The 27801-nt window shown below is 40.1% G+C and overlaps 2 protein-coding genes across 2 annotated transcripts in view; one reads left to right on the top strand and one right to left on the bottom strand.

Annotated features, from left to right (window-relative positions):
- dhrs11a (dehydrogenase/reductase 11a) overlaps positions 1-16914 on the top strand; it is a 41698-nt gene extending 24784 nt beyond the window's left edge. Inside the window, exons 4-7 of the mRNA XM_057821036.1 lie at positions 6539-6668; positions 8324-8416; positions 12170-12235; positions 15313-16914. Coding sequence (XP_057677019.1) covers positions 6539-6668; positions 8324-8416; positions 12170-12235; positions 15313-15354 — 331 coding nt within the window. The 3' untranslated portion in view covers positions 15355-16914. The remainder of the gene's footprint in view (positions 1-6538; positions 6669-8323; positions 8417-12169; positions 12236-15312) is intronic.
- A 14-nt stretch (positions 16915-16928) lies between these two features.
- si:ch211-283g2.1 (sodium-dependent dopamine transporter) overlaps positions 16929-27801 on the bottom strand; it is a 28808-nt gene continuing 17935 nt past the window's right edge. The window contains exons 9-13 of the mRNA XM_057821517.1: positions 26951-27091; positions 26792-26891; positions 26587-26687; positions 26318-26485; positions 16929-17369 (exon numbers count right to left, since the gene is read on the bottom strand). Of these exons, the coding sequence (XP_057677500.1) occupies positions 17223-17369; positions 26318-26485; positions 26587-26687; positions 26792-26891; positions 26951-27091 (657 nt within the window). The 3' untranslated portion in view covers positions 16929-17222. The remainder of the gene's footprint in view (positions 17370-26317; positions 26486-26586; positions 26688-26791; positions 26892-26950; positions 27092-27801) is intronic.

Here is a 27801-nt window from a genome sequence, read left to right on the forward strand (position 1 = left end):
TGGTTTTCGGAGTGTTAGCGTAAAGTTGGGTAGCGTCTTTACCAAAGAGGTGATTACCATAATTTTCGGACTACAAGCCGCTACTTTTTTCCTTCATTTTAAATCCTGCGGTTTATAATCCAGTGCTGCTTATTTGTTGATTTATTTGGGTTAAAAGGCAACACAAGCCTCCTAGCATACATTGCAGCGCTACAGATGCAAATAACAATCAAAATTCATGTTCTGTGCTAATTATTCAGTTACTGTTCCAGTTTCATTAATTGCTTGTCATGGTATTTGGTATCGCTTTATTTGACAGTGGCGTCATAAGACTGTCACAAGACGGTCATTTTTATGACATGACCCTATCAAGGGCACTACTGAATGCTTATGGCAGATGTCATTAACCCTTTATTGCCAAATGTATCACATTTGATACACCAAAAATGTCATGATTTTGAGGCCAAATCAGAATTTTGACATTTTTTGGGGAAATAAAATTATGAATGCAAGTCAACACATTCATCTGCAGGTTCCATGAGAAAAAAAAACTGGATTTAGCAAGGGTTCTAGATATTAGAGCGCTTATTACACATATTAATTTTGACTTTTCTTTTTACAAATTTGAAAAAAAAGTTTCATTAGGACCTTATTTTTCAAATTTTGGGATTCTCTGATAATTGCCTCATGTAGCAGGTATTTAAGGGTTAAAGACCAAATGTGAAGTAAGGTTGGCCAACCATGTTTTTGAATAATATCAATGGCTGAACGATTATAAGCATATTTTCGTTATTTTTTTTTTTTTACGCAACCCTTCCAGATTCTTTGTTTAACCCATAGCAACGTCCTTGACAACGAAAATGCGTTCTTCCACAATCTTCGGAAATTACGTCACACCAAAAACTGCGAGGGAAGTCCGCCATACACACAGTATTGTTGCATTGCTTCTCGGTAAGATGCCACGGCGGTGTGTGGCGATGTATTGTTCTCAATCTAAAGAAAAGTTGTATGAGTCGCTGAAGGATAGCAGGGCACGTAAATGGACATCTTTTGTTCGCACTAAGCGAATGAATTTCACGCCATCATCGAGTCGTGTTCTCTGCTACAAAGACTTCGAAGATGCCTGCTTCCTCAACCGGTCTGCTTATGATCAAGGATTTGCAAAAAAGTAAGTGTGATTTTTGGATAGATGACTGATGACTTTGTCAAAGCAGAGCAGCCAACTGTTGTGGAACAGTGCTTAATTTGTAAATCATAAGGTGCCGGAACGCAAAGTACATATGACAGCGCAGGGATGACTGCACATGGACAGGTCCCGGAACATATTGTAGTAGCCCGAATAGGGAAATAGAAAGGAGAGGAGTGAATAATGGCTTACTTCACTTTATTGTGGCAACAGTTAAATAACAAATAACAAAAATAACAGCGAACTGCTGCAACATGCGCCCGCCAACTTCGCTCTCGCGCCGCACTCTTCTCCTCAATTCCCGCGGCCCCTTCACGGGCCCGCACACAGTCACGGACATTACATTATGCAGAAAATGGTGCTGAAGGCAAGGCAAGGCAAATTTATTTATATAGCACAATTCAACACAAGGCAATTCAAAGTGCTTTACATTACATGAAGATCATAAAAATCACATGTAAATCAATACAACGTAAAAACCAAGACAAAAGATCGCATTTAATCACAAATAGAATAAAAATAAAACAAAAATATAAGAAAAACTACTACTACTAATAATAATTGAAATCAGCAATGGAGATAAGCACAAGAGGAATAGAAAGCAGGTAGATTGAAATATATAGCCAGTTATGGATATGCAGTGCTAAACAAAAGCGTTTTTAGCCCTGATTTAAAAGAGCTAACAGTTTGAGCATACTTCAGACGTTCAGGTAACTTGTTCCAGAAGTGAGGAGCATGATAACTAAATGCTGCCTCACCCTGCTTGGTCCTTGTTCTTGGAATATGCAGAAGACCGGTTACAGACGACTTTAGGGGTCTAGATGTCTCAAAGGAATCTAACAAGTCAAGCATGTATTTTGGTCCAAGGCCATTATGTGTTTTGTAGACTAGCAGTAGTATTTTATAGTCTATCCTTTGACTCACTGGAAGCCAGTGTAGCGATTTCAAAACCGGTGTAATGTGGTCCGGCTTCCTTGTATTGGTGAGGACTCTGGCTGCAGCATTCTTACTAGCTGCAGCTTCCTGACTGATTTTTTATCAAGACCCGTAAATATACCGTTGCAATATCCAATCTGCTGAAAATGAATGCATGCATAAGTTTTTCCATGTCTTGTTGAGTCAGAAGCCCCTTAATTCTGGTTATATTTTTTAGGTGGTAATAAGCGGATTTAGTGACGGACTTTAGATGGCTATCAAATTTTATGTCTGAGTCAATAATTCCGCCAAGGTTTCTGACTTGAAAACAAAACGCAAATGCCCACTTGCTGTGACTTTCCTTTTTTTCCTCTTTTCTATGTGCTTTTCTGGCTCGTTTTGAACCATCTTCCTTCTTTTTGAAAAAAGACAGTGAATGCGATGTCTTTTTGGCATGTTGACATACCGTTTAATCCTGGCTGCTTGCTCCCAAGATGCCGCAAATTTCAAGATTTTTTTTTTTTTTTTTTTGAATGTCAGGAGTGTGATTTGTTGGTCCAGCTTCTCAGTGCACCAACAAATCTCCGACTCTTTCGTATGACATTAATTTTCATAAACTACATGGAATTCTTGGGATTTGTTGTGTAAATGAATTTATGCCTATTATTATTTTATTTTATACTGTAATGTCCTAACTGCATGTAATATTCTGATATCATGTTTTTCGAGGCTCCCTGAAGTGCACGCAACATTACTCTTGTTTTGGTCACGTGACGCGGGAGTGTGATAGAGAGGCACAGGCTCTATCTATCGCTCCGCACAGCCTGCCGAGAGCCCCAAGCTGTGTTTGTACTGTTAGCTCCATGTGTTAATAAAGAAACAAAGTTGTCAGCACGTCGTGTGTTCGATACCTTTTTCAACAAAAAGCTCATAACAAGACACTATGCACAATCCGTTTAAGAGACGCTGGGACTGGAGAGCTGTGAGTAGTAGGAGGCGAGGGGGAGATGAGCAAGAAGCAAAACTTGGCAGTCGAATGTGGCGGCAGTCCGCTATTATTTTGTTTTCTTATTGTTGCCACAATAAAGTGGAGAAAGCCATCAACGACTCATCTCCTTCTTTCCCCCCAACATTTTTATGTTATTATTTTATATGCATGAGAGATGCCGGATCTGCCAAAATGAAGATGAAGTCTGAATTTTTTTTTTTTTTTTTTTAAACAATGTCATCAGATAAACAAAAACATAAAATTATGTGCAAATGCCTGCATCTTCAAATCATGAAAATAATAACAGCCTATATCTTACCAATCTTGTAATCTCGATGGGTCTTGTCTCCATTCCATGTCAGGTAGTCTAGGCACATTGTTTGCATCCTGATTAGCGTCTGGCTAATACATGTTAGGTCCAGCATAAAATTCCAACCTCCTTTTCTTCCTTTAACTCTTCAAAAACTTGGATCTCCTCCCTTGCGCTCGATCTATCGCTTATATCGCTGTTTGAATCATTGTTTGAAGGGCTTTGTATGGCGGCCGTATGGAGCGCTGCCATCGCTGTTCTCGGTGTGACGTATCACTTTCGGGTTCGTCCCCTTTCAGGCTCCAACTTCGGAAACGCGATTATTTTGTCAAATATACAACATGTAAATTATTTTTTTCATGCTTTATATGTTGTACAATGTTTAATTACTTTAAATGTGACCCTATTTGGCATGTTAGGAAATTACTTCACATTTGGTCTTTAAGTGTCATGTCATCAGTGGCAAATTATGTTACTAACGCCATTTATTTCCAGTTTGGATCTTTTACATCCATTCAAAAGTGAGATAATTTGCCAGATAACACTAAATGACATCTGTTATAAGTGTTCATTAATGCTCATGACAGTGTCATGTCATAGTTGTGATTGTCTAATTACAGTCTTATGGTGCCACTGTCAAATAAAGTGTTACCAAATACCATAACTATTAATTAGCAATTAATGAAACAACTGGAACAGTAACTGAATAAATAATTAGCACAGAACATGAATTTTGATTGTTATTTACATCTGTAGCACTGCAATGCATGCTAGGAGGCATGTGTTGCCTTTTATACCAAATACAGTGCTGCTCGAAAGTTTGTGAACCCCACAGCGATGGTCAGATTTTTTGTAAAAAAAACTAAAATAACCTTATTAAATGTTAAGTTATACCCAAATCCACAATACTGACATTCCAAATAATGGACTGAAACAAAAGAAATAGTTATATTGTCATTCTTTATTTAACAAAAGTGGTTGATTTAAGAAAAACTCAGATATCATGTGTGCAAAAGTATGTGAACCCCTTCAGTTAATAGGATATTGCGCCTCCTTTTGCAGAGATTACCTCAACCAAACGGTTTCTGTAGTGACTAATCAGCCTCTCACATCTACTTTGGGGGATTTTTGCCCATTCTTCCTTGCAGAACGCAGTCAGTTGAGAGAGGTTTGATGGGCGTCTGGCATGAACTGCTCGCTTCAGGTCCCGCCACAGCATTTCAATGGGATTTAGGTCAGGACTTTGACTGGGCCAGTCCAGAACACGAATCTTCTTCTTTTTCAGCCATTCCTTGGTTGTATTGCTGGAATGCTTTGGATCATTATCATGTTGCATGATCCACCTTCTGCCAAGCTTTAACTTCAAAACAGATGGCGTCAGGTTATGTTCTAGGATTTGACAATATTCCTCAGAATTCATGATTCCCTGGACTATGTGGAGTTGTCCAGGTCCTGAGGATGAAAAGCAAGCCCAGATCTTGACATTCCCACCTCCATGCTTCACTGTTGGGAGAAGGTTCTTTTGGTGGTATGCAGTGTTGACTTTTCGCCAGACATGGCGGTTTTGGTTGTGACCAAACAGTTCAATTTTGCACCTACATCAGTTGATGAAAACTCTTTTTAATTTAGTCTCGACAACACAACTGTTAAAAAAACAAAAAAAAACTACTGAATTGATTGATTAGGAAATCAGGTTGAAATAATAGAAAATTCCAAAATGTTGAGGGGGTTCACAAACTTTTGAGCAGCACTGTAAATCAATAAATAAGCTGTACTCCACAACAACAGTGTTGACAGCAGGTGGCAAAAGAGGTTGACTGTCTCTCTCAAGGGAGCACTGATGGCCAAATGAATCTTCTTGAAGCAATAATGTTTTGCAGCCAATTGGTTCAAAGCTTCATGGTGGTTCATTTGGTCTTATGACAGTCGTATTATGCCGCTGCAAAATAAAGCGTTACCGGTTAATATCTTTTGGCGTAAATATCCCATAATACAGTGAGGACAGCTCAAGTTTATAGTCCAGTGCGTAACCATGTAGTTCAATGCGCCAACTAAGTACAGTGGTACCTCTACATACGATCGCTTCGACACACGAACTTTTCGACATCCGACGTAAAATTTGACTCGCCATTTGTTTCTACATCCGACGACATGCTCGAAATACGACGACAATGGCAGCACCGCAGACGAATGCACGGCGGATTTCCTTGTGTGACAAATCAACACAGGTTTCAGAAAAGGTGGGTACAGGTGGTGAAACAAGGAAAAAGTTGATGCTTACCTTCTAAATGAAGATGCAAATGACAGAAAAATATGAGCGTGGGGTGGGCATCCGTGAAATGGCTCAACAATACATCTCCACGGTCCTCCTCCGACCATCGTTCGCCAGTCTTTATAAGTTAAGCTGACAATTCTTATTGTGATAACATCTCCAAAGAAATCGCCAGCTTCGCCACGTTTTCATCATTTCTTTCACAACTTATTCAACACAAAACGCCTGCTGTCTGCCGCAATTGACGGTGTTCTCAAGAGAACATTCAAAGTGAAAGTGAAACTCAAGCTCACCGGTCCAGGCACGTCAGCCCCGCGGTGCGTTCAGGTACACAAAAAAACGTCCGCTTTATTAGAACCCGATTCGTTACACTATTACAGGAATTATTATTATTCTTTGTATTACGGTATATTATTCCAATTTTGATTTATAATTTATTTGTTTTGCTACGTGTAATTGCCATTTGTAATAGCACCAGCAGTATTTTTTAAGGATTTAGTGCAGGTTTTTGGGCTGTGGAACGAATTAATGGAATTATAATGTATTCCTATGGGAAAATCCTGCTCGACATACGACCATTTCGACTTACAAATAAGGTCCTGGAACGGATTAACTTCGTATGTAGAGGTACCACTGTACTCTCCATTTATCATTTATCTATGAACAAATGCCGTTTTTGTGTCACATTTGGTGGATGGCGGCTTATAGTCAGGTGCGCCTCATAGTACGAAAATCATGGTAATGGGGCTGTTTTGCATGAATGTGTTTTCAGTCCTACTATTTTTCACACAAATAGCTCTCTTAATTCTAGCCAACAAATACAATGCTCTCCGCCTTAATGTAGCAGTTTCAACTACATACTGCAGGCTACTCCTCTTCTTGTTACAGTATGAGTGGGCATCGGATAATACCAAGTGCTGACACGCATTTCTACTCTGCCACCAAATATGCGGTGACCGCTCTGACTGAGGGAATAAGGCAAGAACTAAGGGAAGCCAACACCCACATTAGAGCCACTGTAAGTAACTCGTGCTGCATGGAATGATGAATGTTCAATTGTCCATGTTTCTGTGCCATCGATGGCAATAGACGTCCAATTCATTATAAATAAGAGGGGCTGGCAACGATCGTTCAATGCCAGTCCCTATCAATTATAATGGATGGGTCGTCTATCGTGGTCAATGGCAGGCAATAGGCATAGAATTCACTATCAGTTGATGGGACACGGGGCTCAGGGCCGATCAGTAGGGGCCCTATTTTCAAAAACTTCATTCAACATTCAAAAGTTTTCAAAACCAACGCCGCTAGCGACCAATAACCAAAACAGCCACCTCCCTTAGGCATATATGAGTCTCCATGAGCAGTGACATAAAAAAATTCAAAGTCGTTTCCTAACAAATCCCGATTATTTATTTCTCTTTACAAGTATAACAAAACTTAAAATGGCTATAACATTCTCAAATTTTACGCTAAATGCACAAAAAACACCAAATGCTGAGATAATCACCTGTATTTTCAGGATCAACAGCAAGATTTAACATATAAGGTTTTGCCCGAAATAGCGATTAAATTTTTTTTTTTTATTTACAGGTTTTAACAGTTAATAAACTAAATACTTGAGGAAAGCATGTAGAATCATCTTAATTTTCCTCAACAAGAGCAAAATTTGCATTTTTCTAAATACAATCACAACCTATTTAGGTTGAATCCCGCTATTGTGTAGAGATACAAAATCCAACATGGCGGCCGTCAGAAAACAAAGAGCTTTTTAAGTTGAAATTTTTGTAAATAAATGTGTAAATCACGGAATTTCTACAGATATGAACGTAAAGAGGTCTAGATTCTTGGTTAAAAGCAAAAAATGGACAGTTATCGTTCATTTTACGTAAATATTTCAAGCAAAAGTTACAGTATTGTGTAATCCAACATGGCGGCCGTCACGAAACATGGTAAATGGTGTTACACTTATAGAGCTTTTTAAGTTGAAAATTCTTGTAAATAAATGCTTAAATCGTGGAATTTTTTATAGATATGAACGTAAAACACTCTAGACCAGAGGTAGCCAACTTCGGTCCTCGAGGGCCCCTATCCAGCTTGTCTTCCATGTCTCCCTCCTTTAAAACACCTGAATCAAATGATCAGCTATTCAGTAAGCTCTGCCGGAGCCTGATAACGACCCTGTTTATTTGAGTCAGGTGTGTTGGAGGAGGGAGACATGGAAAACAAGCTGGATAGGGGCCCTCGAGGACCGAAGTTGGCTATCACTGCTCTAGACTGATGATTAAAAGCAAAAAAAAACAGGCAGTTATCATTCATTTTACGTAAATAATTCAAGCTAAAGTTAGGCTAATTTTTTCCATTCATTTCATTGTATTAACGACATTTTAAAGTGCATTGATTGAGCGACAAATATAATAATTACCCTGAGTCCTCGACCAAATAAATCTTGAGACACTCCTGCCTGCTTGTATGCAGTAAAGCATTTGTCCTATTTCCACTTAAATCCGGCGTTAGAATGCAGCGGGTGTTTGAAAGCGTAGTGAAAGCCAACGCAACTTCTGCCTGGGTCTGGCCCCCTACGGGAAGGCGTGGCGAGATGTCTGTGGGAGCTGTCTTGTCAGCTGATGGTGGAGTCTATGCAATGGGTTAAAACCTGCACTTTTCCCTTTGCAGTGTATATCCCCTGGAATAGTGGAGACTGAATTTGCCTTCCGTCTCCACAACAATGATCCAGAGAAAGCTGCCGCAGTGTACGAGAGTATGAAAGTAAGCGACAACCATCTTTAAAAGGGCTGGACCAATCACCGATTTTTGAGAACCCTGACCTGGCGATTTTGATTTTTGCTGGAAAAACGATAGAATGCACTTTTATTTTAATCCAAGATTGAACATTACGTATGAAATAACTGGACATGTAGTGGTTAATAAAATAAAATAACAGCGACATTAAAAACATTCTTTCCAAATGACTAAATTATAATTTCCCTCACCAAAAATGAAAATGTGGAAGTATTTTTGCTTGACAGAGACAATTGCAGTGTTAAAGGGTACCATGGATAGAAAGACATGTAATTCTTAAAAGATAAATGTTAGTACAAGTGATAATAATTTGATAATAAAACCCCTCTTAATGTTTTAGTTTTATTAAAATTTGTCAAATTATTTTATCTACCGGTAGTAGGTCGCCATTGTTGTTGACGTCGCACAGCGGTGACGTCACATGGACACGCTGCCGGACTTTCACAGTGTCACTCTTTAACTACATAAACAAGTCGTCGGTTCGGTTCTGCCCTTCCAGTTCGAACCCGAGTGGAATATTAAGGAGAAGGACAGCCCTGTCGATATTTCACAAAACGAGCAGCAACAGCAAAATGAACACGAAAGAAATTTGTCAAGTTGGCTAGTGACAGCTTGCACTCTCCATTGGAGAGTGACGGAGAAGGAGAGTGTTTGATGTCAAAAAATGTTTGCAGAGCTTCACGGTAAATGATTGTGGATCCAACTTATTCCAATATTATTATGGAGATAGTTAGTTAGTTGGGGGGCATCACAGCACACAAAAACGCCGATGCAGTGTACTGAGACGTCTAATGATGGCTTACCTTATTTTTGTCACGTAAAAGCGCTGTCCACGTCGATGATCATCCTGCCTGTGTCCTCAGTTTGTCACATGCTCCGTACTGACGTGGTGACGTCACTTTGTGACGTAAGTAACGTCACTTGCAACATGGCTTCCAAGCACAGCGCACCTAATTGGAGTCCGGCGGAAAGATTGTATTTAATTCAAACTTTAAAAGAATTGAATATAATTGCTCGCTTAGACGGGCGTAAAACGAGGAACAGTGAACTATTTAAAAAAGTTCACGAGAGGTTACACGAAGCCGGAATAGACCGGAGCGTTGACCAGATTAGAAACCGGTGGAAAACCGGCTACTACAAGGCAAAAGAGCAAAACAGCAGAAGCGGATACGACCCCACAAACACAACAAGTGGGTTAAAGTTAAAACAGCAGCACTCCGACGATCGATCTCCATGTTTTGCAACGTGACGCTTCGTTTTGATTAATCTGCGCATGTCAGGCGGCAGTTGTCAAACGTCCTTTCGGAATAAAGGCAGTCACATGTAAACGCTGGATCGGAATAGATGAAGTGACATGTAAACAGCTGATCTGAAATTTCCATTCGGAATGATTTGAATCGGTATGAATAAAAGTCAGCATGTAAACGTGGCTATTATTTACACATTATACACACACAAACCCACGCTCTCTCAATACAGAAAGTCGCCATGGAGAAAACAAACACCACAGGCTGCATTATGAAAATGTCATTTTGAACAGATAGCTAAAGACTTTCCAAAAGTAAACTAATGGTAGAGAGAAAACTACTTAGCCATTTCGCCATGCTAACTAGCTACATTATCTGCCTTGTGAACAAACTTACGTTATTTTATTTGTTTTACCATTGCTAGGCATGCTAAACACGCTGGAGTAAACTCTCGCAGCTGGTGGGAAACGTTCATGACAGCGATTACTTAAATTCTGTGAAAAGTGACGAATGATGGTCACGTAAATGTGAAATCAGGTTAGAGGTGTTGCTTCCCCAGGCAACCACCCTCTGGAGGCATGTCGGCTGTCCTTCCTCCTCCAAGCCGCGGCCGTCTGTTTCTTTTCGGTAGCCGCAGTACTCCCATACCTGCGACTTTGTCTTTTTTGAGGGGGGATAAAGCTTAGGTGTAGTGTCTCTGACAGACGCATGACAGAGCAACAACCGGAGGGTGAGGGGTGAGCGCTGCCGCTCCAAGCCACTGATTTCTCGCTGCATTTTTGGGACATATGACGGAAAATTTTAGTGGTTTTGAAACCGTGACGTTTTCATACCACGGTTAACCTGGAATTAGTATCAAGATGTGGCGAGCATCCTCTGAAATGCTTGGTCAACTTTTTTTTTTTTTATTTTACATAATTCGTGGCTTCTAGTGGATTTAATTGAAAATAATATACTGCTGTGTAAATATTATCATTACGAAATTGGCTTGTCCTTATAGACATTACAATATGTGCTCGTCTGTCTATATTCATTTGAAATGGTTGGAAACCTTATTTATTTTTGGACTAAAACTTTAGAATTTTACAGATGAAATCATTTTAAGTAACCGTTGAGTAAAACTAGATGACATTTGTATGATATTTCGTCGACTAAAACTAGATGGAGATGAACACATTTGATATGACTAATAAAAAAATCGTCCAAAAGACTAAGACAGAAATTAAAAAGTTTGCCAAAAACAACACTGATTGGCAGTCAAAATCAGTTATGTTTTTAGTCCTTGACCATAGACTTCATAATGTATTCACGGGACATGGGGCCGATAAATAGGGGGCCTGCATTGTTGGTCAGGCCGTCAAAGGTGACAGAGTGGAATCACAGAGCTTTTTTGTTGAAAATTCTTGTGAATAAATGCTTGATTCCCCGAATTCTTTATAGATATGGACGTAAGCAGTCTCGATTCTTGGTTAAAAGCAAAAAAAAACCCATCAGTTAGCATTTATTTTCCGTAAATATGTCGAAGTACAATGCTAGTTTGTTAGTAAATGTAGCTAGCGGCCGCCTAATGTAAACAGAGCTTTTCCGGTGAAAATTCTTGTGAATAAATGCTTAAATCCCCGAATTCTTTATAGATATGGAAATAAAACAGTCTCGATTCTTGATTAAAAGCAAAAAAAGCATGCAGTTAGCATTTATTTTACGTAAATATTGCGAACTATGATGCCAATGCAGTAGCGGCTAATTTCTCCCATTGATTTTTTTCACAATGTTCCAAAATGCATGCATGGTACGAAAAATATAATAATTACCTTGAATCCTCAAACAAATCACTCCTGAGAGAATCCTTCCTGTTTGTATGCCATACAGCTTTCGTACTTTTTCAACAAAAATCCGGCGTTAGATCGTTGTGTGCATATGTTTGTAAATAGCTCCTCTTGATGTGGGCGGGCCCCTACTTGAATGCGAGGCGCAGTGTATGACCGATCTGACCCATCTGTACATTATGAAGTGTATGCCTTGACTTTGATTACATAATTACGATTAATTAACAAAAAATTAATTAATTAATTAATTAATTAATTACCCCCCAAAAAATAACAAAATGTACACATTTTAATCCCAAGGTATGTTCCAAACGGAATCTTTGTCAGTACCAGTGGACAGTTTTCTGAAGCACCTACTAAATTGATGCTACATTAGCTCAGCTAATGGCTTCAAAGATCTATTTCATATAAAAACAATACCTTGATATTGTGAAAATATATATAATGTCTTAGTCTTTAGTCTTTACATATTCCACCTACATATTTTTGGCTAAGGCTGCTTGGGATTTTAGTTTTCTGCTTGTTTATTTATCTTTTTTTTTGGTCTTCTTTTAAAAATGTAATATGTCGGACTGTTATAAGGAAGAGAACAAAATGGTAAAATTGTAGTCTAATATTTTGAATAATTTTTCTTTTCTGATCTTTAGTGTTTAAAAGCTGAAGACATAGCAAGTGCAGTCACATTTGTCCTCAGTGCCCCTCCTCATGTTCAGGTAATGTCCTTTCTTTAAATGTTCACTTAGCGTAACATTACCACTATAAGGCGCACCTGACTATAAGCCACCACCCACCAAATTTGACACGAAAACGGCATTTGTTCATGTATAAGCCGCACTGGACTATAAGCCGCAGTTGTCCTCACTGTATTATGGGATATTTACACCAAAAGATTAGTGCTGCAACGATTAATCGATTAACTCGAGTATTCGATTAGAAAAAAATAATCAAATTTTGCTGCTTCGAGTATTCATTTAATTAAAGTGGCGTTGTAATGGTTTGTTTTGAAAGTGTTTGCCTTTAGTTTTATTGATTTGGGTGGATACACTGCCCTGTAGTCTGCCTAATTCACATGGCTGAATCCATTTGCTCCCTGTTAAGACCAACATAAACTGAGTTTTTGTTTGAGCTAATGTTTTTGTTCATGCTATCGTAATTTATTTTAAAGGTATATTTAGCCAATTTTTGTAGGAATATGTGTTTGAACCATTTGTTTAGAGCAAAACAACTTTAGTATTTTATAGCATTTAAGCTACGTTAGCTTAAGTTAGCCAATTGTTCTTTTGCTGTACCTAGATTATTTATTTGTTTATTTTCTATACCGTTTGAGGCTCAGCTAAGGTATTTTAATTTTTTTATGTTTCCTTATCCGATTACTCGATTATTTGAACTATAGTGGGGAGAACAAGTATTTAATACACTGCCGATTTTGCTGGTTTTCCCACTTGCAAGCCATGTAGAGGTCTGTAATTTGTATCATAAGTTCTCTTCAACTGTGAGGGACGGAATCTAATACAAAAATCCAGAAAATCACATTGTATAGTTTTTAAATAATACATTTGTATTTAACTGCATGAAATAAGTATTTGATACATTACCAACTTGTAAATATTTCGGCTCTTAGTTATTTTTTAAGAACCCCTCCTGTTCTCCACTCATTACCGGAAGTAACTGCACTTGTTTGAACTTGTTACCTGTATAAAAGACACCTGTTCACATGCTCAAACAAACAAACTCCAACCTCTCCACAATGGCCAAGACCAAAGAGCTGTGTAAGGACATCAGGGATAAAATAATAGACCTGCACAAAGCTGGGATGGGCTACAGGAAAATAAGCAAGCAGCTTGGTGAGAAGGTAACAACTGTTGGAGCGATTATTAGAAAATGGAAGAAGTTCGAATTTGTCGGTCAAGCTGCCTCGTTCTGGGGCTCCATGCAAGATCTCACCTCGTGGGGCATCACTGATCATGAGGAAGGTGAGGGATCAGCCCAGAACTACACGGCAGGACCTGGTCAATGACCCGAAGAGAGCTGGAACCACAGTCTCGAAGAAAACCATCGGAAACACATTACGCCGTCATGGATTAAAATCCTACAGCGCACGCAAGGTCCCGCTGCTGAAGCCAGTGCATGTCCAGACACGTCTGAAGTTTACCACTGACCATCTGGATGATCCAGAGGAGCAATGGGAGAAGGTCATGTGGTCGGATGAGACCAAATTGAACTTTTTGGTCTAAACTCGGCTCGTCGTGTTTGGAGGAAAAAGAAGGATGAGTACAACCCCAAGAACACCATCCCAACTGTGAAACATGGAGGAGGAAACATCATTTTTTTGGCGCCGCTTCTTTGCCAAGGGTACAGGACGACTGCACCGTATTGAGGGGAGGATGGATGGGGCTATGTATCGCCAGATCTTGACTGACAACCTCCTTCCTACAGTGAGAGCCCTGAAGATGGGTCGTGGCTGGGTCTTCCAGCATGACAACGACCCAAAGCACACAGCCAAGGCAACTAAAGAGTGGCTCCGTAAGAAGCATCTGAAGGTCCTGGAGTGGCCTAGCCAGTCACCAGATCTGAACCCGATAGAAAATCTATGGAGGGAGCTGAAAGTCCGTGTTGCCCGGCAGCAGCCCCGAAACCTGAAGGCTATGGAGAAGATCTGCATGGAGCAGTGGGCCAAAATCCCTGCTGCAATGTGTGCAAACCTTGTCAAGGACTACAGGAAACGTTTGGTATCTGTAATAGCAAACAAAGGTTTCTGTACCAAATATTAAGTTCTATTTTTGTAATGTATCAAATACGTATTTCATTCAATTAAATGTAAATTTATTATTTAAAAATCATACAACGTGATTTTCTGTTTTTTTGTATTAGAGTTCACAGTTGAAGAGAACTTATGATACAAATTACAGACCTCTACATGCTTTGCAAGTGGGAAAACCAGCAAAATCGGCAGTGTATCAAATACTTGTTCTCCCCACTGTAACTAGTTCATCGATTAATCGAGTACTAAAATAATCGATAGCTGCAGCCCTACAAAAGATATTAACTGGTAATGCTATATTTGACAGCGGCATCATAAGATCAAATGAACCACCATGAAGCTTTGAACCAATTGGCTGCAAAGCTTAACTGCTTCAAGAAGCTTCATTTGGCCATCATTGCTCCCTTTGGGGAGACAGTCAACCTCTGCTGCCACCTGCTGTCAACCCTGTTGTTGTCCAATATGCCTGCTAGCTTGAATTGCACCGCTACAGATGTAAATAACACATCAAAATTCATGTTCTATGCTAATTATTTCTTCAGTTACTGTTCTAGTTGTTTCATTAATTGCTAGTTATGGAATTTGGTAACACTTTATTTGACAGTGGCTCCATAAGACTGTCACATGACCATCATAATTATGACATGACACTGCTATGATCATTAATGAAGGCTTATGACAGATGCCATTTTGTGTCATCAGGCAAACGATCTCCCTTTTGAATGGATGTAAAAGATCCGAGCTGGACTTGAATGGAGTTAGTAAAAATAATTTGCCGGATGACACCTAATGAAATCTGTCATAAGCATTCATTAATGCCCATGATAATGTCAATTCATAATTTTGACGGTCTTGTGGCAGTCTTATCACACCGCTGTCAAATAAAGTGTTGCCTACTAACCCAAATGAATCGACAGATAAGCCGCAGTATTCAAAATGAGGGGTAAAAAGTAGCGGCTTATAGTCCGAAAATTACGGGTACATTTGACAAGGTGGCTTGTTTGTTGACTACCTTGATTTTGCCCTCAGATTGGAGATGTTCAGATGAGGCCAGTTGAGCAGGTGTCCTAGCAGTGTAACACATGGACAAGACGCTGCAGGAGGAGCCCAAAAGTCAGCATCCATGATGACTCAGTAGCGACCTCTGCTGAGCGCGGGTGGGTGTTAGGTGGGATCATAAATCAGCTACAGTGGTTGGATGTGGAGGAACGCAAAGAGGCAAGAAGGGCTGGAAGTCAAGAGGTTGCAGGAAGTGAAGGGTGTGGACTCTAACCACAGTGAAAATACTACTGAATGCAGAGTTCATGCTGTGCTATGCGCGGTCATCTTACGGATATGACCAAAACATCAGAGAAAGACAATGCAATTGACTGCATTTTTTGTTCCCTTTTTTTCTTCCCTTTTGGGAGGTCATACTGTTTTACATATCTATTTGAAATTAAATGGAAATCGTAATTGCTTGTTTGTATTAACCCTTCATAGGGCACTCATTGGCTGCCGTTGACAGCGATAGACGTCCAATCCATTTTTGGATTGGACATCTAGTGCCGTCAGTGGTACTGATGACTCAGTCCTCACAGATTAAGTGAATTAGACGTGTACCACCGTCAATGGCAGGCAATGAGTTAAATACTATGAAAAAAAAAATCAACTTGAGAGTGCTGTTAGGAGCCATAACCAGAGTGGATTTCTGTTTTTATTCATTTTAATATTGTTTTTATTAACTAGCCATTAATAATTTTATTTATTCATAAAAGCATACATAAAAGTAACACACACACAAAAAAAATCAATAATGATTATTATTTTTTAGGCGACCACAGAGAGTATGTGAACATCACATTTTGGGTCATGTAGGCCACACTTGAATACCAAATGTTAGTATTGTGGCCTACAAAATGTCATGTCCACGTATTTGGATGCCAGGTCTACGTTATTATTATTTTTACCAAAAATAGTAACGTGCCCTGTGAAAGGTTAATTCTTATATTTAAGATTGTTTGATCTCCTAATGATAGGCAGACCTGCTATCGTAGAAAAATAACCTTAGAAAGTACTGTGTCCTTTTCACTATTTAACAATCTCTAAAACCTGTCACCTTATATTCGACTTCTTTGAAAATACATCCACTTTTGAAGATTATTTGCTGACTTGGAAAAAATATATATATATATTCTGCTGTGAATCGAAAGGAGTTTATCACAAGTAGACGTCCAAACCATTTGAACTGAGGCGCTGACTTTCGTTCATTTGTTGTCAAGCGTCCCGTTCAATTGGATTGGACATCTTTTGCTGTAATTGCAGCCAAATAGTTCATGAATAAAATTACCATTTAGAAACTGTATTTCAGGTTTACTTGGGTTAACTTAGTCTGATATTGAAATGTGTTAAATCAGCCATTGCCTGCCAGTAGTGCACTACTTACTAGACACCATCAATGACTATACTGCATAAGACTTTATAATCACTGTACTCAGTGTAAAGGAAATCTATTAGATGTCAGGAATAGGAGGTTTTTATTACACTTTACATAACAAGCAGCATGACCTGTGTACTACTGATAAAAATCAAAGGTTTATTATTTGAATCGGCAGCAATGCAGTTGACCTAATAAATGAGTCACCACACTGACTTTGTCCACTGTGGTTTATTGTTCTCATCACCGTATAAAATTTTTACTCGAACTGTGATTTTGTCATTTTAAAAACAATATTTTTTTAATGTCATAGTTAGGCACAAATACAGTACAGTACAACTATTTACACACTTTCATTATAAACTTTGCTAAAGCAGTTCTTGAGCTGAAGTCAGTGTTTTGAGTTGCCTTCTTTAGATGGCATGTGTCAGCAGAAAACAGTTTCACACGAACTGCTCAAGTAATAATTCACATGGCCCAAAACAAAAATAACCTGACTATTGCAATAAGCAAATACGCCTCCTCAACTGCCCTGATTTGCCGGTTTGTCTTGTAAACTGATGGTGCTGATGACTGAGACACCTTGGTTTTTATTACGTCCTCCCCTTTCATAGTATGGCATTTTGGACATCTCATTCAGGGCGTACGGTGTGATGGACAGCTTTAGTTTCTGTGAAGAAATGGGATAATTGTTATGACATATACTGCTGTGACCGGCTGGCAATCAGTTCAGGTCGTACGCTGCCTGCTGCCCATATTTAGTGGGATAGGCTCAAGCACCCCTGTGACTAAAGGATACGCAGTGCAGAAAATAAACCAATGAATGAAATGTACTACCTGCACGTACAGCACTGTGCTAACGGCACTGTTATTTGAATTATCATAGTCAAAACAAACATGAAAACGGTGGATTTTGATCAAATTAAAGGTAAGATATTTTTTTTCAAATTATTTTCAAAATTATACAAGGAAAACTTTGTATCGTCATTTTACCCGTCTATGGTCATTACTGCCATAACTAGACCTGTTCCTACAATTCACATTTTGTCCAGCAGATGGTAGCCAGTATTCGCTGCCTTGCTACATTGATTCCATTTGCAAAAGTAGTACCACCAATCAGCCTCAAGATGTCCCTATGCCCACTCAATAGTTGGCCAATAGCGTACCCTACGAATGCTATTTTTAGACCGTGACGTCGCCATCGTAACGCGGAACCAGGACATTATCGACACACCCTCGCATACAAAACATCTGCTTGTTTTCTCTGGTAATCTTTCAAAAAAGAACATGCCGATCAAACACCGCTGCTATGGAACTCGTAGAAACAACTCTAGACATTACGACCTATGAAGGATGTTTTCTTCATACGTTTCCCGAAACTTAAAACTCGGAGGAAAAAATGTGAACAATGGATCAACTTGCGCGGACGTCCAAAAGACCAGTTTAACGCCTGCAAGATGAAGCCATTCACATTTCATATGCAGTAAACATTTTGGGGGCCATGATCCTTCAGAAGACAAAGAGGTAAGCCATTTTGATATTTTTACTTTTTTTTTTTTAGCTTGGCGTTTTGCCATGCTGCTTCTGTCAGACAATGAATGACCTGAAAAAAATTAAAATGGGATCTGACTGCCACTGTTACCTTTTCTGATGTACAAAAAAACAACCTTAGTAAGGGGGAAGTGTAAATAAATTATACAATTAAGAGTTTTTAATGAAAAAAATTAAAAGTGTTCGTTGGCTGTCGCCGAGCAGCATTTGCGATCGCTACACAAAAATAACAATGTAAATTGCCCCCAAGAACGGTCAGAGACATAAGACAGCCAGAGGATATAATATATAAGAAAGACTGGGCATATGGTGGTAAAGGATAGATTGTTGGAACAGGACAACGTCAGTGGCGTAAGGCAATGCACACAAGAAAAGGGTGTTGATAAAAAAACCAACTCTGGATCAGGTCGACTCGTCGACACTCAAGCCATCTCTTTAACTAAACATTTGTATGTTCTTCCACATCTTTACCAGTGAATTTGGCACCATCACTTTCGGACAGAACTGCTAGGTTTAGCTCAGTAAACATCTCGTTCGTACACTATTTCCATTCATTCACTATTAGGGACAAACGGGAGGTTGACCCGCCTAGCCACAATTGCCGTCGTGAATATTAATGAGCAAAAGTGACGTGTTACTTGAGGTACGCCTTTGGCTCTACCGGCCAACCATATGCACGTAACAAAGGAATGTAATGATTAGTTCCAAAATCGATATTAATTGCATTTTATTTCACCTACAGTGTGTGTTGGAGTTTTTGTATTGGAAATAAAACACCAGTGTATTATAACGCAAATCATTGCAGCTAGGCGACGCAATGACACACGAACACATTTGACAACTAAAAGGTCCAATAAGCCTCAGTTTAACAACAGCCTTCTGCACGGCGGCAGCTCAGCAGCAACAACAAACTATAATATGACTACGATACAATCATGTCTTATCTATCTGAAGACACCAAAGGTAGATAGAACTATAATCATAATCATCTTCATTTTCGACGCCGAATTGAATTTTAGAAAAAAAAACTATTTGTTTTTGCACCATGTTAACGCCTCCTCTGTCAACAGTTAACTTTTCCAATAGCGCTTTATTCAATGTGACCTGGTAGCAAGCAAAGTGTCAGGCATTTTTAACAAAAAAAATTTTTTTTAAATCAACAAATGTATTTAATCCCCATCGTTAAATACTCTATTGTTTTAATAGATTTTAATTATGTATTTTAAACAAAACAAAAAATAATCTACCAAAACACTTTTTTTCCTCCCGAACACCAGGGGGTGCTGAAGCACCCTCAGCACCCCACTTCTATGGGGCTAGATCAGCCTCATAATGAAAACACACATCTAACACGAAACACACACACATTGTACTATTCGTAAACACATCTTATTTTTAACATAATTTTTTTTTTATATATATATATATATATATATATCAAGGGCGTAGGTTTGGTCTCAACATTGGTAGGGACGATATAACAGCATAACCTGCATGTACACTATTTACTGTGGACGGGACATTTATAGGAACAAACAAATTGGGTGAAAGGGGGTCAGGGCTACATTTCTCAGCAATATGAACCTAATTAATTGATAGGCTAATAGATCAATGTGAAATAAATCTGTATTGACCCGTACTAACATTCACGTGTATTGGTTCAGGTGATACACAGTTCAATTCAAACCTTTGTTATCAAAAACTACCAAATAAACATTTTGAAAGCTTGTATATTAATAAATGTCTGGATTTTATTAGCAAATTTAAATGGCAATATTTATATGTATTATTATTATTTATTGTTATTATTTATCATATTTATTCATATATATTTATATTAATATTTGTAATATACACTTTACACATGGAGGCGGCTAATTTTCGTAACTGACTAGCCTTATAGTTGGCAACATTTACGTGAAACAAATGCTACCTGCACGTTGTTTTTTTTTTGCTTTTAACCAAGAATCGAGACTGTTTTCCGTCCGTCCGTCCATCCATCCATCATCTTCCGCTTGTTCCCTTTCCCCAGCAACTTCAACTAGCTCCTCCGGCGGGATCCCAAGGCATTCCCAGGCCAGCCGAGAGACATTCAGTGCCTTGCAAAAGTATTCGGCCCCCTTGAATCTTGCAACCTTTCGCCACATTTCAGGCTTCAAACATAAAGATATGAAATTTAAATTTTTTGTCAAGAATCAACAACAAGTGAGACACAATCGTGAAGTGGAACAACATTTATTGGATAATTTAAACTTTTTTAACAAATAAAAAACTGAAAAGTGGGGCGTGCAATTTTATTCGGCCCCTTTACTTTCAGTGCAGCAAACTCACTCCAGAAGTTCAGTGAGGATCTCTGAATGATCCAATGTTGTCCTAAATGACCGATGATGATAAATAGAATCCACCTGTGTGTAATCAAGTCTCCGTATAAATGCACCTGCTCTGTGATAGTCTCAGGGTTCTGTTTAAAGTGCAGAGAGCATTATGAAAACCAAGGAACACACCAGGCAGGTCCGAGCTACTGTTGTGGAGAAGTTTAAAGCCGGATTTGGATACAAAAAGATTTCCCAAGCTTTAAACATCTCAAGGAGCACTGTGCAAGCCATCATATTGAAATGGAAGGAGCATCAGACCACTGCAAATCTACCAAGACCCGGCCTTCCTTCTTCTCAAACAAGGAGAAAACTGATCAGAGATGCAGCCAAGAGGCCCATGATCACTCTGGATGAACTGCAGAGATCTATAGCTGAGGTGGGAGAGTCTGTCCATAGGACAACAATCAGTCGTCCACTGCACAAATCTGGCCTTTATGGAAGAGTGGCAAGAAGAAAGCCATTTCTCAAAGATATCCATAAAAAGTCTCATTTAAAGTTTGCCACAAGCCACCTGGGAGACACACCAAACATGTGGAAGAAGGTGCTCTGGTCAGATGAAACCAAAATTGAACTTTTTGGCCACAATGCAAAACGATATGTTTGGCGTAAAAGCAACACAGCTCATCACCCTGAACACACCATCCCCACTGTCAAACATGGTGGTGGCAGCATCATGGTTTGGGCCTGCTTTTCTTCAGCAGGGACAGGGAAGATGATTAAAATTGACGGGAAGATGGATGCAGCCAAATACAGGAACATTCTGGAAGAAAACCTGTTGGTATCTGCACAAGACCAGAGTCTGGGACGGAGATTTATCTTCCAACAGGACAATGATCCAAAACATAAAGCCAAATCTACAATGGAATGGTTCAAAAATAATCGTATCCAGGTGTTAGAATGGCCAAGTCAAAGTCCAGACCTGAATCCAATCGAGAATCTGTGGAAAGAGTTGAAGACTGCTGTTCACAAACACTCTCCATCCAACCTCACTGAGCTCGAGCTGTTTTGCAAGGAAGAATGGGCAAGAATGTCAGTCTCTCGATGTGCAAAACTGCTAGAAACATACCCCAAGCGACTTGCAGCTGTAATTGGAGCAAAAGGTGGCGCTACAAAGTATTAACGCAAGGGGGCCGAATAATATTGCACGCCCCACTTTTCAGTTTTTTATTTGTTAAAAAAGTTTAAATTATCCAATAAATTTTGTTCCACTTCACGATTGTGTCCCACTTGTTGTTGATTCTTGACAAAAAATTAAAATTTTATATCTTTATATTTGAAGCCTGAAATGTGGCAAAAGGTTGCAAGGTTCAAGGGGGCCGAATACTTTTGCAAGGCACTGTAGTCTCTCCAGCGTGTGCTGGGTCATGCCCGGAACACCTCTCCGGGGAGGCGTCCAGGAGGCATCCGAACCAGATGCCCGAGCCACCTCAGCTGGCTCCTCTCTACGCGGAGGAGTAGCGGCTCGACGCCGAGTCCCTCCCGGATGACCGAGCTTCTCACCCTATCTCTAAGGGAGAGCCCGGACACCCTGCGGAGGATACTCATTTCGGCCGCTTGTATCCGGGATCTTGTTCTTTCGGTCACGACCCACAGATTGTGACCATAGGTGAGGGTAGGAACGTAAATCGACTGGTAAATCGAGAGCTTTGCCTTTCGGCTTAGCTCCTTCTTCACCACTACGGACCGGTGCAGAGTCCGCATTACTGCAGACGCTGCACCGATCCGCCTGTCGATCTCCCACTTCCTCCTACCGTCACTCGTGAACAAGACCCCAAGATACTTGAACTCCTCCACTTGGGGCAGGATCTCATCCCCGACCCGGAGAGGGCATGCCACCCTTTTCCGGCTGAGGACCATGGTCTCGGATTTGGAGGTGTCGATCTTCATCCCAACCGCTTCACACTCGGCTGCGAACCGCCCCAGTGAGAGTTGGAGGTCACGGCTTGATGAAGCCAACAGCACTGCAACATCTGCTAAAAGCAGAAATTCAATGCTGAGGTCACCAAACCGGACCCCCTCAACGCTTCGGCTGCGCCTAGAAATTCTGTCCATAAAAATTATGCACAGAAGCGGTGACAAAGGGCAGCCTTGGCGGAGTCCAACCTTCACTGGGAACGAATTCGACCTACTGCCGACAATGCGGACCAGACTCTGACACCGGTCGTACAGGGATCGAACAACCCTTACCAAGGGGCTCGGTATCCCATACTCCCGGAGCACCCCCCACAGGATACCCTGAGGCACACGGTTGAACACCTTCTCCAGATCCACAAAACACATGTAGACTGGTTGGGCGAACTCCCATGCACCCTCGAGGACCCTGCCGAGGGTGTAGAGCTGGTCCACTGTTCCACGGCCGGAACGAAAACCACACTGCTCCTCCTGAATCCGAGATTCGACTTCCCGAAGGACCCTCCTCTCCAGCACCCCTGAATAGACTTTACCAGGGAGGCTGAGGAGTGTGATCCCTCTATATTTAGAACACACCCTCTGGTCCCCCTTCTTAAAAGGGGGTCCACCACCCCGGTCTGCCAATCCAGAGGCACTCTCCCTGGTGTTTTACGTCCATATCTATGAATAATTCAGGGATTTAAGCATTTATTCACAAGAATTTTCAACAGAAAAGCTCTGTTTACTCGTTATTAATCATCTATTTACATGTGATTTATAATTGATTCTACTATTAAGTTTCTGATGTTGAATTGAGTGATGTATTAGCTGTTGAAAACTTGCAGTAAATAAAAAAAATTAAGTTGCTATTTTGGTCAAAAACATATATGATATTAGAGATGTCCCGATCGGTGATCGATCGGGTCCGATCACGTCATTTTCAAAGTATCGGAATCGGCAAAAAAATATCGGCCATGCCTGTTTTTAATATATATATTTTTTTTAATTAAATCGTTTTCTAATTGTATTTAACGTTACAGACATAATATGTTACACTCATCCAGAGTGTTTAGTTTAGGCTTAAGGTAGGGTTATAAGATTTATCCCAATAACGGTGGTAATTAATTTTTTAAAAAATGCATCACTTTAAAATTTTTAACACAATTAATGCATGCGCTGCGCGACCCACTCACGCATTGTCGCGCTCAATCTGTAATGGCGCCGTTTTACCTATATAGAGAGATAAATGGCAGCGTAAAATGAGTAGAGTGAATTTTGGAGGCCTTTGGAGCCTTTTTTTAATTGGCTAAAGCCTTCCAATCCCTCTCCCTACTATTAGAAATATCATGGGAAGCAATGTGGGGAAGCAAGGTAGCAATTGATCTTTTTCTTAACACCTTGTGTTATTTCCAAACGTAGAGAAGATATATCAATTGGTAGCACTACGTACAGTCATGGTTCCACTTCCCATCATGCATTTGGGCATGGCCACAGTATCATTTACTGCAAGCTCAATAAATACACTGGATGGCAATATTTAGTCACAATATACAAAGTCACAAGTCTTTCTACCCGTGGATCCCTCTCACAGAAAGAATGTTAATAATGTAAATGCCATCTTGAGGATTTATTGTCATGATAAACAAATACAGTACTTATGTACGGTATGTTGAATGTATATATCCGTCCGAGTTTTATTCATTTTTTTTCTTAATGCATTGCCAAAATATATATGATCGGGAAAAATTATCGGGAATGATTGGAATTGAATCGGGAGCAAAAAAAAAAGCAATCGGATCGGGAAATCTCGGGATCGGCAGATACTCAAACTAAAACGATCGGGATCGGATCGGGAGCAAAAAAACATGATCGGAACCAGAGGTTGCGCTAGACTTTTTCGTTGTCTGTCATTTTGACTGACAGGGTCATAAAAATCCGGTCATAATCTATTTTTACCCGTCACTTAAATTTTTAAAATGATAATAATGACATATTCAATAGCAGTGTTGGTCAAAAGCGGTGCGTTACTTACTCAACTCTGAATAAATTGAAGAAACTACCAGCCATGTCGTGTCTACTCTCTGCTCTGTTGATTTGTCATCCAAGACTCGGGGTGCGTTCAGGTTTGTCAATAGCGCATGTACTTCTGACTCCAAGCTGTTTGTCCCTGCTCATTCAATTAGGCTACGTTCATACTACAGGTCTTAATGCACAAATCCGATTTTTTTGTCATATCCGTTTTTTTGGCGTGCCCGTTCGGACTGCTTTTGTCCATTGAGACCATTCAAGAATTACGCATGCGCTCTAATTCGCAGTCCGACACGCGCCGGTGCGCAGAAGCATCAAAACAAATGACAAGTCATCCGTCATTCCAGGGATATCATATTTTGCTTTTCAAAAGGAGGAGACAAATAACAGACATAAATAATCCCCGTTTAGGCTTATATTCACAGTTTATATGGATCGATAGCATGCACGCACTGTCCGTGCATGTCACACACACATACGGGCAGTTTTCCCCGACTCTCCAAGACGGGCTGCAGTCAGACCCCTCTCCCGACTCTCGGCCGTGTAGGAAATGTTGAAATATAGCTCACATAGAGCAGAGAGAAAACCGATCATTCTCATGCTTATCCTCAACCCATTTTTATTTTTTTTATGACTGTTGTCAAGCCCGGCCCTTCCCCAAAAGCCGTGTTCACTGCAAGGTAGGCGCTAATAACGCACAGCTGAAATCGGATTTGGGACACTGGACGGTACAGACCGCCGCGACAGTCTGGAAAAATGTGGTCCAGATCGGATTTGAACCACATACAAAAATGACCCAGATCAGATTTGAAATGGTCCACTTCTATGCGACTTGTCCCGTCCAGACCGTCAAGTTAATGCCTAACTTGAGTCGGAAAAACACGAAAAAATTGGATTCGTGCATTAAGACCTGTAGAATGAACGTAGCCTTAGACCAGGGGTTCCCAACCTATTCCACTAAGGCACACTGTGGGTGCAGGATTTCATTCTTACCAAACAAGATGACAACACTTTTTCCCCAATCTGGTGTTTTACAAGTGCAATCAGTTGATTGCAGTCAGGTGTGGCTTGTTTTAGCAGAAGCCTCATTGGTTCAACTGTCTCTGCTGGATCGGCTGGAACAAAAACCAGGACCCACAGTGTGCCTTGAGGACTGGGTTGAAAACCCCTGCCTTAGACAATGCTCTCCAAAGCTTCCTAACGTTTCCGTGTTTGCTACACTTGAATGCTAGTTCGGACATTTTTCCGAGTAAGGCCAACGACGTCATGCATCAAGAGAGACAATAGCTAATTAATATGCTCACTCGCCATCCTGTGGTCTGGGGTGTGAATTGCAACCTGTCAAAATGACGGATGGACTTCAGTTTTTTCTGTCACCGTTTTAAAAAACCGGTCAACGACGGAAAATATTCGGTTAACGCGACCCCTGATCGGAACAACCCAACATGATATGTTAAATATTGCTAATGAGCCTGAAAATATATGTAGGTGATTATCTCTGCACAGACTTTTGTAGCCATTTTAAGTTGTGTTATAATTAAGTTATTATATAATGCAAATAAGGTTGCTGAAAAGTTGGTGGGGACAAGTTGAGCGTCCTGAAAAGTTTGTAGTGTAATGTCCCAACCGTCTCTATGCAAACCTACGCCCTTGCTGCATAGCGTTGCTGAAACAACACATTTAATGGAAGCTAAAGTTTCGGAACAGTACTGTATCATGAACACATTGAATGGGAAAAGTCTTAAGTTTTATGACGTAAGTATTTTAACATCACCTGCAAAAATGAGCCAGGTAGCACCCACAATGTGTGAATGGAGGCCAAAGGGATCCAAACGATGGATGCCATGGCGATGACCCAGCCAAGCCCTTGAGCCCACGGAGGGAAAACATAGTCTTCATAGCGAGCTGGTTTGAACTGGATAACTGAAAAAATGAGGATAACCTTCCCACACCACCACCACAAAAAAAAAAAATAAATAAAAAAACACATTTACTCTGGTTTGCCAGTCCATAACAACACGGTCGTACAATCTGCTGACTCACGGTGACTAGAAAAGGAGCGATGATTTGCCAACACAGTTTGAAAAATATGCTTGGCCTTTTCCCTGTCATCTCTTCCAAGTTGTCAGATAACCGCCTCACACCTATAAATACAGTATGACCAAACATAAGCTTAAAAATAAAGTTTTCCATCACGGAATGATCAATGAGTCACCAAACGCCTCAACATAAACCTTGTTTTACTCACCATAAAACCAGCAAATGCCTACCACCTCGAAGAATGCGAGGAACATAATAGACACGATGGCGGTGTAATGATCCATTAGCTGGAAAACATAGATCCCCGCCTGGAAAGAGATTCATAATCTGTAAACTGTAGATGTAGAACATACTGCATTTCTCTTACCTGCGTCACATTTGGAATCCCGAGAAGAAACGCGATTGAACAAACTACAAGAACTAACAGCTCTTTCCTCTTGAAGAATTTCAGAAGCTGCTGATTGGATTGATCCACCAGACTGGTGACCATCACTTCAACCATGGCAAACTGGCAGAACAGAAAGAAGAGAAGCGTTGATTTTGACATTGCATACATTATTATTATTTTTAAACTTAAGGGGAACCTCAGACTTCAAGACTTGTAGGCTCTAATAAGCCACACTCGTTCTCTTCCACTTAAATATGTGTAATTCTTAAAAGATAAATGTGAGTACAAGTTATAGTAAGTTTGATAGTTTGTATTTTGTAACTAAACATTGCCATCTAGTGTATTTGTTGAGCTAAACGAAATGCTTGAATAGAGTTTGACCAAAGTCTGAGTATTATTTTGCATAGATATTTAGATTGGGAATGCCAGTTCTCTTTACATTGAGCGCTTTTTTTTTTTTTTTGAGAGATAGGAATATTATTTTTGTTGCGCTTTCACTAAATGATACTGTAGCGACTTAACTGTTCTTAACTGCCCAAAAACATGATGGGAAGTTGGGCAGCCATGACTGTCAGTGGTGGCTGCAAATGGTATCTCTTCTCTGCGTTGTGTATAATACAGGGTGATAAGAAAAAGATCATCTCCTGTCATTCAGTTATACTTTATAATTGATGTGGAAGAGATGGCAAAGCTTATATCAATATATAATGCGGCTCCAATGAATGCCTGTCACTCCACTCACTTGTCTCTGCCTCTTAGCTCTCAACATTCATATAACGGCGCCATTGTAGTCTATTCGCGGCAATGCATGAGTGGGTCGTTCCGCGCAC

This window comes from Corythoichthys intestinalis, chromosome 18, assembly GCF_030265065.1.
Source record: "Corythoichthys intestinalis isolate RoL2023-P3 chromosome 18, ASM3026506v1, whole genome shotgun sequence".
NCBI classification, from domain to species: domain Eukaryota; kingdom Metazoa; phylum Chordata; class Actinopteri; order Syngnathiformes; family Syngnathidae; genus Corythoichthys; species Corythoichthys intestinalis.